At 40.0% G+C, this 12,421-nt stretch overlaps 2 protein-coding genes across 3 annotated transcripts in view; both read left to right on the top strand.

The window, feature by feature from the left end:
* The window catches only part of renbp (renin binding protein), a 13,479-nt gene extending 7,502 nt beyond the window's left edge, over nt 1-5,977 (top strand). Inside the window, exons 6-11 of the mRNA XM_024006306.2 lie at nt 1,430-1,657; nt 1,826-1,907; nt 2,315-2,490; nt 3,661-3,792; nt 3,999-4,086; nt 4,515-5,977. Of these exons, the coding sequence (XP_023862074.1) occupies nt 1,430-1,657; nt 1,826-1,907; nt 2,315-2,490; nt 3,661-3,792; nt 3,999-4,086; nt 4,515-4,591 (783 nt within the window). The 3' untranslated portion in view covers nt 4,592-5,977. The remainder of the gene's footprint in view (nt 1-1,429; nt 1,658-1,825; nt 1,908-2,314; nt 2,491-3,660; nt 3,793-3,998; nt 4,087-4,514) is intronic.
* A 5,095-nt stretch (nt 5,978-11,072) lies between these two features.
* The window catches only part of LOC111977105 (serine-rich adhesin for platelets), a 25,810-nt gene continuing 24,461 nt past the window's right edge, over nt 11,073-12,421 (top strand). Inside the window, exon 1 of one of the 2 annotated variants that reach the window (XM_024006416.2) lies at nt 11,073-11,184. Coding sequence is in view for 1 of the 2 variants with exons in the window: in XM_024006415.2 (XP_023862183.1) it covers nt 11,454-11,524 (71 nt within the window). In the remaining variant the exon portion in view is untranslated. Of the gene's footprint in view, nt 11,185-11,360; nt 11,525-12,421 lie in introns of those variants that run through there. The other variant, XM_024006415.2, reaches the window with a different exon arrangement.

Genomic DNA, 12,421 nt, shown 5'->3' with positions numbered 1-12,421 from the left:
ACCGTACTTAACCTGAGCGAAGACCGTACTTAACCTGAGCGAAGACCGTACTTAACCTGAGCGAAGACCGTACTTAACCTGAGCGAAGACCGTACCTAACCTGAGCGAAGACCGTACCTAACCTGAGCGAAGACCGTACTTAACCTGAGCGAAGACCGTACTTAACCTGAGCGAAGACCGTACTTAACCTGAGCGAAGACAGTACTTAAGCAACAGAGATAATAGCTGTTTTGAACCACTTAGTATGGTGTAGGCTACATACAGGATATGAGCAAATACAAAATACAGGTGTCATGAAGACTAAAAGCAGAAAGAAGCGCACCCAATGTTATCAACAGCATGAAGATACACACATTTCCAGTAGAAGACACAAAGATGTAATGAAACAGAAAAAACACTCCAATGTTAGTTTCAGGCTTTTCCGGATCTAGAACACAACCTTCTCCTATGAAACTAGTCTGGACATGCAACAYCTTATTTTCCTATTAAAAACCAAACTCGTACTGCTTTTTATATTTTTTTATATATATATTTTTATGGTAAACATTGAGTGATCCTCCCCTTCGTTTTTGTGGTTTGCTATTCAATGTGTCATCGGAACTTAAAAATGTATACCACATTTTTAATTTGCTGCAGAAAAACAAACAGGAGTGAGGTAATAACCGTTTGTGGTCTTTATAGGGATATTGGTACACAATTCTAGTTGTGACAAGCAAACTTTGTTAATGTTTTTTTTCTGTTTTCTTAGGAGGTGCATTCTTGCGACGCTTCGCTCGCATTCCCAGTAGTGGCAGCCCATGGAAGTGTGCCTTTTGTTTGACCAGGGACGGTAAAGCCCTGAAAGTGCAGAGGACCATCTTCAGCGAGTGTTTCTATGTCATGGCCATGGATGAGCTGGCTAGGGTCACAGGAGACAAAGACATGCAGGTAAAACAGCCCGGGGCACTAAACACTTCCACAAAGTTCTCTTTTAAAGTGGCAATATGTGATCGATACAGCCATGTTTTAATTCATTATTAATAATTAGTTTAACTGTTGAGCCCATGAGAACCCAAAATATAAGCTTTTTTTACATGGTTAAAACTATAATTTTGAAATCATGGAATGAACCTTCCATCCATAGTGCTGTCTCTGAATTATAGACAGAACATTTKTCCAGCCCCATCGTTTCGCTGTTTACCAACAGTGGCGGGGTCACCACTTTGTTYTTGTTTGAAATGCAGWTTASCCCTTTAACCTAAAGTGAACAAATGCTTTACTTTCTGTGGGACACTTCCGTTTTGGCGAAAAGGGCCATGCATCAAAGACCCAATCAAATTTGAGCCGAATGGGGGCAAATATCTGCTAGCCAATCAGAACACAGAKCCCTTAGTGGGMTTTGCCTGTATTAMGGCCTATTTTATTTCTCATATGCTCTCGTTGTTACTAGGCGGAAGCAGCACAAATGATGGACCAGCTGGTCCACTGGGTCAGGGTGGACCCATCAGGCCTGGGCAAGCCCCAGCTTTCTGGAGACACCCCGGTCTGCAGCATGGCTGTCCCCATGATGCTGCTGTGTCTGGTGCAGCAGCTCACAGAGGCCCGCAGCGGGGAGGAGGTAGACAAGTACAGGGAGGTTGGAGGCTGGTGCGTAAAGCAGATCCTTCAACACCTTCAGGTAAAGAACTGTAGGCTTACAAATATGAAACAACCAGACCTAGGTTCAGATATTTATATATATTGTGTCTGATTGAGCCCGTTTGGAGGGTCAGATGGGAGGCGTTTGCACGTTTCGGGGCATTTCCATTGGTTCCATTGAATTGTCTATGACTGTGTCTTTGTACAGAGAGGTGGTACGGCTATTTTGGAAAGTGTCTCATCAGAAGGAAAGGAACTTCCTGGTTGCGAGGGGCGACTGCAGAACCCAGGTGATACCCTTTGTACTCAACTAAAGGAGATTTCTCTAGATCAGGGCTGTTCAATTCCAGTKCTGGAGGGCCAAAACACTTCTGTTTTTTGTTTCTACCTGGTTTTTAATTGCACTCACCTAGTGTCCCAGGTCTGAATTAGTCCCTTATTAGAAGGAGAGGATGAAAACCAGAAGTGTTTTGGCCCTCCAGGATCGACATTGACAGCCCTGCTGTAGATAATGTTTGATAAGCTCCATATTACTTATGTCAAGTCATTTAATACTATATGTTTTGTGTAATAACACTAGTTACTTAGTTAGACTGGATACTGCACATGTAGTGATATCTAAGATGACTGGGTTGTTACCATTGTATTGCCTGCCTGTTGTTTCCTTATTTATTTTATATATACACATTTGCCATAGGCCATGCACTGGAAGCAGGCTGGTTCCTGCTTCAGTACGGTTTGGAAAATGGGGACCAGGAGCTCCAAAGGACAGCAGTGGARAAGTTCATGGAGATCCCCTTTCTGACAGGCTGGGACAAGGAGCACGGAGGGCTCCTCTACTTCCTGGATGTGGACGGTTACTGCCCCACACAGGTACATCCTGTGAAAGTAGACTTAATTTATTTCCGGTATGGGCCTACTATGTGTGCACCAAAACATTTTTATGGGCCTAATCATAGAAATACATATAGAATCCCTATTCATTCAGTAGGCTCTCTGTGGGCCTAGTCTTAAAAGATTTGTCATTTAACTTTTATTATTTTTCATTTTGGCATAAACACAATCAGTCATTTTTTTTTATTTGATTGTCAATGTTTTACCGATACGGCGTACCCCCACTATTTATTTTGCTGGGATGCCGTACCGGACCATAAGGCCTTACTTTCACCCCTGCATACTGTTAGTTTTCTAAATGGAGTAAAAAACTCACGGACACTTAGTAAAGCTCAAAACAACTTGATTCACCCACTGGGTCATACAGCTGCATAAGACAAAAAACATATTCACACAAGKACTGMTATTTAACCCTTTCTKCTATGCTGAGCCCCTKCTTACACATCTGGACAGGCAATTGCTGGATTTGAATCCCTGAGCTGACAAGGTAAAAATCTGTCGTTCTGTCCCTGAGCAAGGCAGTTAACCCGCTGTTCCCCGGGCGCCGAAGACGTGGATGTCGATTAAGGCAGCCCCCCCGCACCTCCCTGATTCAGAGGGGTTGGGTTAAATGCTGAAGACACTTTTTAGTTGAAGGCATTCAGTTGTACAGGGTATCCCCCTTTCCTTTTTACACGTCTGTTGCTAGACAGAACCTTAGTGATTTCTGTTCTTCCTCACTTCATCTGACCTGACCTCGGCCCCAACTCCTCACTSCTCCCCATAGGATCCCTGATGTCTAACAATAACATATTCTGACAGAATGTAAACGTTCTACATTTCCCTCTCTCCCTCYGTAACATGAATAAGTATATTTCCTATTTTTAAGTTTGGAAGTCAGAARCCATCAATAGAACACTACGCTTGCTGCAAATGCATGAGTCGTTCAACCAACTATAGCATAAAAATCAGTGTAGGAGTCATTTGGCAGCTCAAACCCACACTCATCACAAAGGGTTGAATGGGTGAAAGTAATATGGATGAAATGGCAACTGAGGGTACCAAACCTTGTGCTTGTCCAACCCTTTCAAGGCCTTTATTAATTGACTAAATAAGGGAACAAAGTACTATGGAAATGTGATCCAGGGCCAATGTGTTCTGTTCTCACAGTTGGAGTGGAGTATGAAACTATGGTGGCCGCACTGTGAGGCTCTCATCGCATACCTGATGGCCTACAGCCATACCAAAGAGCCAGCCCTGCTGGAGCGATTCTCTCAAGTGTACGACTACAGCTTCAGCCATGTGAGTGAACTCCAGTCTAATTGTGTGTTTTTTTTTAATTTGCTATCGTTCTGCTAGAAATAGACAATACATGGAAATGGGTGTCATTTTATARGTAGAGAATAAATAACACAAATATTAGATATTGCAGCTAAAATTAAGCTAAACTGCTTTGAGGAGCTAACCTTTTTCAATATGGTGTGCTGTTTGTCTGCCTGTTTATGCAGTTTTCTGATGCGGAGAATGGCGAGTGGTTTGGATATTTGACCCAGCAAGGGAAAGTGGCACTGGATTTTAAAGGAGGGCCTTTCAAAGGTGAGAATGTTAACAGGCCAGAGAAGGGGTTAGTCAGAAACCATGACGGGCACAAATAATTGTACCTCCTGTTGTTTGAGGCAATACAGTGATGTATACATTGGTTTGATATATGCTCAATCTGTACTATTTGATGTTTTGCCCTTGTTTCTATATGTCCATATCACCCACTCTAGTGGATATAGTAAATACAATGTGGTTGTATTTGATTAAAGTGAATGCAAGGCTTCCTTTCCCCCAACCAAAAAGTGGTGGAGGCGCAACACTCTTCTATTTTATTATGAATTAATTAAAAACAGACGTTTCGGTCATGGTGGACCTTCATCAGACTGGTTTCTTTGCCCAAAATAAATGAATCAGATCAAATGTTTTGACCTTGTGTACMTCTGATTACACTGACTATTAATCTGCCTTTCGTTTTATTTCAGGTTTCTTCCACGTGCCTCGGTGCCTTTATATGTGCGAGAAAATCCTGGACTCTATACTGAACAAACAAGAATCCTGAGGTCACCAACTAGCATGACCTGGACAATGTCATTTTKTAATCATTATTTACACTGAGTATGCAAAACATTAAGAACACCTTCCTAATATTGAGTTGCATTTCCCCCTTTTGCCCTCAGAACAGCCTCAATTCGTCAGGGCATGGACTCAACAAGGTGTCGAAAGCGTTCRACAGGGATGCTGGCCAATATTGACTCCAATGCGTCCCACAATTGTCATGTTGGCTGGATGTCCTTTGGGTGGTGGACCATTCTTGACACACACGGGAAACTGTTGAGTGTGAAAAACCCAGCAGCTTTAAAGTTCTTGACACAAACAATATCCCGTTCAAAGACACTCACACTTTGATTAGCACACATACACAATCCTTGTATCAATTGTTTCAATGCTTAAACATCCTTCTTTAACCTGTCTCCTCCCCTTCATCTACACTGATTTGAAGTGGATTTAGCAAGTGCCATCAAAAAGGAAGCATAGAGTTCACCTGGTCAGTCTCTTGGAAATGTTTTGTACACAGTGTAGGTCTATATTGGACAATGGTGTCAATTTCCTGAGATTCTGGAGACAGTTTTGAAAGCAAAATTGCAGATTACTGCATATGTTCTTAAAGTGAAGATGGCTTACATTTTATTAGTAACAGTGAAGGGGAAGAAAATGGATATACAAATAGGGGACACACACTGCAAAGTTTTGTACTAAGATGATTACATTACATCAGCTCAACTGTTTGTTGTGTTAACTGTGTGTTGTAAGCCCATATGTGTGGCATCTTGAAATATGAAACACAACTTAATAAATTCATGAAATCATAGGTAAATAAGGGAAATATTGTTATCACGTAAGGTGACCCAAAATCACTTTGTTATTTACCATAGAGAATATTGCAACAAGTTATTGAGTGTCAAAGCCTGCAAGCCYGAAAGACAGAACATCACCATCTATAACATTATTGTCAGGAGGTCATGTTCCGGTGTGCAGCTCTGCATCCCTCACCAAGAGAAGCTTAGACTCATTTCACATAATGGCAACAAGGCTCTTGCTTAATTTGAAGTAGTGTTTGAAACTTAAAATCATTTGAACTTTGAGCGCAGCAAGCAGCACCACAAAAATGCCCCATGACCCTTTTAGACCCAAGATAACTTGTTGTTGCTGTTCTATGATAAATGTATCACATGTAAATTGCGCTTTATTGATCCATAACCTAATGCATATTTTAAAATTGTATACTGTAGTTATATTATGATTTTCTTTCTAATTTTTCATTTACTGGGATGTTAATTTCATAATTTGTAGTGCTTTTTTTAAAGTCTAGCAGCTGTATAGTTATAAGGAAATAACCATTTACAGTAACTCATGTCTGGTCAATGATTAAATTAACCTACATGCAGCCAAACGTTCTATGACAGTCATTGAATAATACAATTACATTCTGTGTTATGTCCTTTCTATCTGTGATACTTGTATTTTCATAACAACAATGGACGAAGTAAAACAGACTGGGACACAAGGCAAAAACATTGCGGCTCATTTCAAGTAAATACCAGGTTTATACTGTAATGATTAATGTTTTAAAATATAAACRCAGCAAAAAAAGAAACATCCCTTTTTCAGGACCCTGTCTTTCAAAGATAATTTGTAAAAATCCAAAACTTCACAGATCTTCATTYTAAAGGGRTTAKACACTGTTTCCCATGCTTGTTCAATGAACCATAAACAATTAATGAACATGCACCTGTGGAACGGTCGTTAGGAAACTAACAGCGTACAGACGGTAGGCAATMAAGGTCACAGTAATGAAAACTTAGGACACTAGAGGCCTTCCTACTGACTCTGGAAAAACACCAAAAGAAAGATGCCCAGGGTCCCTGCTCATCTGCGTAAACGTGCCTTAGGCATGCTGCAAGGCAGTATGAGGACTGCAGATGTGGCCAGGGCAATAAATTACAATGTCCGTACTGTGAAACGCCAAAGACAGCGCTACAGGACAGACAGCTGATCGTCTTCGCAGTGGCAGACCACGTGTAACAACACCTGCACAGGATCGGTACATCCAAGCATCACACCTGCGGGACAGGTACAAGATGGCAACAATAACTGCCGAGTTATTCCAGGAATGCACAATACCTCCATCAGTGCTCAGACTGTCTGCAATAGGCTGAGAGAGGCTGGATTGAGGGCTTGTAGGCCTGTTGTAAGGCAAGTCCTCACCAGACATCGCCGGCAACAACGTCGCCTATGAGCACAAACCCACCYTCGCTGGACCAGACGGGACTGGAAAAAAGTGCTCTTCACTGAAGAGTTGCGGTTTTGTCTCACCAGGGGTGATGGTAGGATTAGCGTTTATCGTCGAAGGAATGAGCGTTACACCGAGGCCTGTACTCTGGAGCGGGATCGACTTTGGAGGTGGAGGGTCCCCCCCCTTGTTCAGGGACACATTCCATTTCTGTTAGTCACATGTCTTGTGGAACTTGTTCAGTTTGTCTCATTTGTTAAATCTTATGTTCATACAAATATTTACATATGTTAAGTTTGCTGAAAATTAAATGCAATTGACAGTGAGAGACCTTTTTTTTTGCTGAGTTTATACATAGATACATAAATACATACAGTTGAAGTCGGAAGTTTACCATACACCTTAGCCAAATAAATTTAAACTCAGTTTCACAATTCCTGAACATTTAATCCTAGTAAATTTCCCTGTCTAAGGTCAGTTAGGATCACCACTTTATTTTAAGAATGTGAAATGTCAGAATAATAGTGATTTATTTTCAGCATTTTATTTCTTTCATCACATCCCAGTGGGTCAGAAGTTTTACATACACTCAATTAGTATTTGGTAGCATTGCCTTTTAATTGTTTAACGGGTCAAATGTTTCGGGTAGCCTTCCACAAGTTCCCACAAATAAGTTGGGTGAATTTTGTCCCATTTCTCATGACGGAGCTGGTGTAACAGAGTCAGGTTTGTTGGCCTCCTTGCTAGCACACACTTTAGGTTCTGCCCACAAGTTTTATATAGGATTGCGGTCAGGGCTTTGTGATGGCCACTCTAATACCTTGACTTTGTTGTCCTAAGCCATATTGCCACAACTTTGGAAGTATGGTTGGGGTCATTGTCCATTTGGAAGACCCAATTGCGACCAAGCTTTAACTTCCTGACGGATGTCTTGATGTTGCTTCAATCTATCCACATAATTTTCCTGCTTCGTGATGTCATCTATTTTTGTGAAGTGCACCAGTCCCTCCTGCAGCAAAGCACCCCCACAACATGATGCTGCCACCCCCGTGCTTCATGGTTGGGATGGTGTTCTTTGGCTTGCAAGCCTCACCCTTTTTCCACCAAACATAACAATGGTCATTATGGCCAAACAGTTCTATTGTTTCATCAGACCAGAGGACATTCTCCAAAAAAGATCTATCTTTGTCCCCATGTGTAGTTGCAAACCGTAGTCTGGCTTTTTTATGGCGGTTTTGGAGCAGTGGCTTCTTCTTGCTGAGCGGCCTTTCAGGTTATGTCGATATAGGACTCATTTTACTGTGGATATAGATACTGTTGTACCTGTTTCCTCCAGCATCTTCACAAGGTCATTTGCTGTTGTTCTGGGATTGATTTGCACTTTTCYCACCAAAGTARGTTCATCTCTAGGAGTCAGAACGCGTCTCCTTCCTGAGTGGTATGACGGCTGSGTGGTCSAATGGTGTTTATACTTGCATACTATTGTTTGTACAGATGAACGTGGTATCTTCAGGCGATTGGAAATATCTCCCAAGGATGAACCAGACTTGTGGTCTACACATTTTTTTTTAGGTCTTGGCTGATTTCTTTTGATTTTCCCATGATGTCAAGCAAAGAGGCACTGAGTTTGAAGGTAGGCCTTGAAATACATCCACAGGTACACCTTCAATTGACTCAAATTATGTCAATTAGCCTATCAGAAGCTTCTAAAGCTTCCAAGCTGTTTAAAGGCACAGTCATCTTAGTGTATGTAAACTTCTGACCCACTGGAATTGTGATACAGTGAATTATAAGTGAAATAATCTGTCTGTAAACAATTGTTGGAAAAATTACTTGTGTCATGCACAAAGTAGATGTCGTAACCGACTTGCCAAAACTATAGTTTGTTAACAAGAAATGTGTGGTGTGGTTGAAAAAACGAGTTTTAATGACTCCAACCTAAGTGTATGTAAACTTCAGACTTCAACTGTACATAACAGTGCCAGTCAAAAGTTTGGACCAACCTACTCATTCAATGGTTTTTCTTTATTTTTAATATTTTCTACATTGTAGAATAATAGTGAAGACATCAAATCTATGAAATAACAGATATGGAATCAAGTAGTAACCCAAAAAGTGTTAAACAAATCAAAATATATTTGAGATTCTTCAAAGTAGCCACCCTTTACCTTTGACAGCTTTGCACACTCTTGYCATTCTCTCAACCAGCTTCACCTGGAATGCTTTTCTAACAGTCTTGAAGGAGTTCCCACATATGCTGAGCACTTGTTGGCTGCTTTTCCTTCACTCTGCACTCCAACTCATCCCAAGCCATCTCATTTCGGTTAAGGTCGGGTGATTGTGGTGGCCAGGTCATCTGATGCAGCACTCCACTTTCCTTCTTGCTCAAATAGCCCTTACACAGCCTGGAGGTGTGTTGGGTCATTGTCCTGTTGAAAAACAAATGATTGTCCCAGTAAGCACAAACCAGATGGGATGGCGTATCGCAATGTAGAAAATAGTAAAAACAATGAAAAACCCTTGAATGAGTTGGTTTGTCCAAACTTTTGACTGGTACTATATACAGTAGCAGTTAAAAGTTTGGACAAAAATTTTGGACCAACCTTTTCATTCAAGGGGTTTTCTTTATTTTTTTACTATTTTCTACATTGTAGAATAATAGTGAAGACATCAAAACTATGAAATAACAGATACGGAATCATGTAGTTACCAAAAAAAGTGTTAAACAAATCAAAATATATTTTATATTTGAGATTCTTCAAAGTAGCCACCCTTTGAAGAATCTAAAATCAAAAATATATTTGGATTTGTTTAACACTTTTTTTGGTAACTACATGATTCCGTATCTGTTATTTCATAGTTTTTCAAAACGGACAACACAATTGCTAAACCGTTTGGACTCTACAGATGTTTTTGTGAAAACCCTGCCCTGCAAGCTTCTAAAGAGGGAGAACAATTATATAACTGAAATAACCAGAAAAGTACCTTCCCTAAAGAAAATGTGTTTGCTAGATTTTTTAAAGTATTTATAGTTTTGAAATAAGTTCTAGTAGTGGTTGTGACTGCAGTAGTAATCGTAACTGGTTWGAATTGAAACGGTAGGTAGATGAAAAGATTGGATGGTTGATTGATTGAGTTGATCAATAGGATAGCCTGATCATGTGAAAGTTGGTTTGGTGTCTAGCTTGAACAGTTCAAGATTTACAATTATTGTTGGTGGGTATTATATGCTAATTTATGCCAATTTAAATAGTTATCATTTATAATGTTTTGAAAATGTTAATGTTAGTTTTTTGTTGTTGGTTGAAATGGTTAAAGAACAGTAGCATTTAAAATGTCTACCACTGTGTTCATATGTTTGGCATTGAATCCATGAAGGGTTATGCTAATTAACATTGTTTATAGTTTATAAAAGTWTTAAGGAATTTGAAGTTAGGATAGCCTGAACGTTTTAAAGTTGGTCTTGTAGCATTGGCCAAAGAACAGGCAATTTTGAATACCAACTACTGTTTACTTATAGTTGGATCAGTTTGCCCATTTGGAGGTTGCTTTCTTGATAATAGCTTAAATCGTTTAAGCTCTTGAGCGGAAGGAAGAAGTCAAATAATACTAGAAAAGTTCACATAATTCACATAGTTATAGTTGATAAAGATTTTAAAGAATTTGAAGTTAGGATAACCTGAACGTTTAAGCTCTAGAGTGGGAGGGAGAAATCAAATAATGCTAATAATATGAGTATGTAAGAAATCTAGAGTTGTGCTTTGCCTTCAGCAAGCACATCTAACTACAAATAACATAAGCATTATTTTAGATTTTACTTAACCCTAACCCTTTTCCTAAACTAGTTCTCCTAAACTGCTGTAAATTCTCATAAACCTGCTACGAAAAGTCAATTTGGACAAAAGCTGTATCCCTTCTAGACAAAACCGAGGTCTCCAAATCCCACCGGAAATTGTATATTGTCCCCGGAAGTTATGCTTTCTTTTTGTAGCCGTCTCAAGTGGGGAGCATTCAAGATCGTCAATGTTTTTTTTATGCTGTTAATGTTTTGATCTATTCTGTTCGCTCTCTGCGTTGGAAGGAGATGAGAGAAATAGACTGAAACCTTGATTAATACCGTTTGAAACAGATACGGGTCTCAATGAGCCTTGCGCACAGTTTTGAGCGGAATTCTGAAGCCATTGACAAACTTGAATTATTCAAATTCTTGAACGTGCACCATGGTAACGTTTCGCGGAAGTGTAACGCAACAAAAAAGGAAATCAACGGAAATAGTTTTACGATAGCTAACAGAGAGTTTTGGAAAGTTAAACTATTTTCCAGTAGAAAGTAGTGCCTACCAGTGATGTAATATAAATTAGGTGAGTTAGTTGACCAGTTTATTAGACAGTCATACAGGGCCAAAGCAACGTAYCTAACGTTACTCTGAGCAGCACGATGCCTCTAGGCTAGCTGACTTTCGATGGCGCAGCTGTCATCAAACGACGTTACCAACAGACATTAGCTAGCTAGCCTACGACGTTGCCAGTAATTTCGGTTAGCCATGAATATGCTTTATATAAATTGTTAAGGGGTMCCCGCTGCCTTTCGGCGCTTCAAACTGATAGGCAAGCTAACTCATTGGATAACGATGAGTAACTTGAATATCGTGTCATACAGTAGTCAAGGTAAAACAATGGCATCTCAAGGCGCGTGTCTCAGGTAAGATTAAACGAAGAAAATCTGATAATCTCTGTATCAAAAAACATGTTAGTTGGAATGAYGGCTGGMGTCTTAAACTTTTGGAATAGGTGACATCYATTGAATTGAAGAAAGGATTAAACTGGAAGGTAAGGAAAAAGCCAAATCTATTCAAATGATCATTGCTATCCGGGATCCTTTGGACGTAGCCACCGGTAGACCGTGTCCTTCGCCCCCGCCTCTCAGGTACGGTTTTCTCCGGCTAGCTAACTAACAGGCATGGTGTCGTCCCCCAAGCCTATGTTTTGCTAGTGGAACGCGGGGCGGCAAAAACTCAACAAGATTCAACCTGTCTCTAAATATTCTCTGAGGAATTTGTTTTGGTTTACCAGTTAAACCACCTCAAGTTCATATATATATTTTAAATTCATTCAGCAAAAGGCTTAAAATTAATCAAGGTTTAAAGTGAAAACTAAACTTAGATTAGAGGAATGATTTAATTTAACTAGGATTCATTTTTAAATGTAACAATTATTTAACTAAATTATAACTAGGCAAGTCAGTTAAGAACAAATTCTTATTTTACAATGACGGCCTACCGGGGAACAGTGGTTTAATTGCCTTGTTCAGGGGCAGAACGATAGATTTTTTACCTTGTCAGCTCAGGGATTCCGAGCCAGAAACCTTTCGGTTACTGGCCAACCAACCTGCCGCCCCAATTAATGTAAAACTAGGTTTAAAATTTGTGCAACAAGATATCCATGTTGGTGCAACCCAACCTATATGTACAGCAATAGTTGAATGGACTAGAGTTACAGTGTACATATGAAATGGGTAAAGCAGTATGTTAACATTAATAAAGTGGCCAGTGTTCCATGTCACCAAGCATTTCTCTACACCTGCAATAACATCTGCTTA

Source organism: Salvelinus sp. IW2-2015, linkage group LG17 (assembly GCF_002910315.2).
Source record: "Salvelinus sp. IW2-2015 linkage group LG17, ASM291031v2, whole genome shotgun sequence".
In the NCBI taxonomy this organism is placed as follows: Eukaryota; Metazoa; Chordata; class Actinopteri; order Salmoniformes; family Salmonidae; genus Salvelinus; species Salvelinus sp. IW2-2015.
The sequence above is the reverse complement of the archived record's forward strand: the minus strand, read 5'-3'. Positions and strand labels throughout refer to the sequence as shown.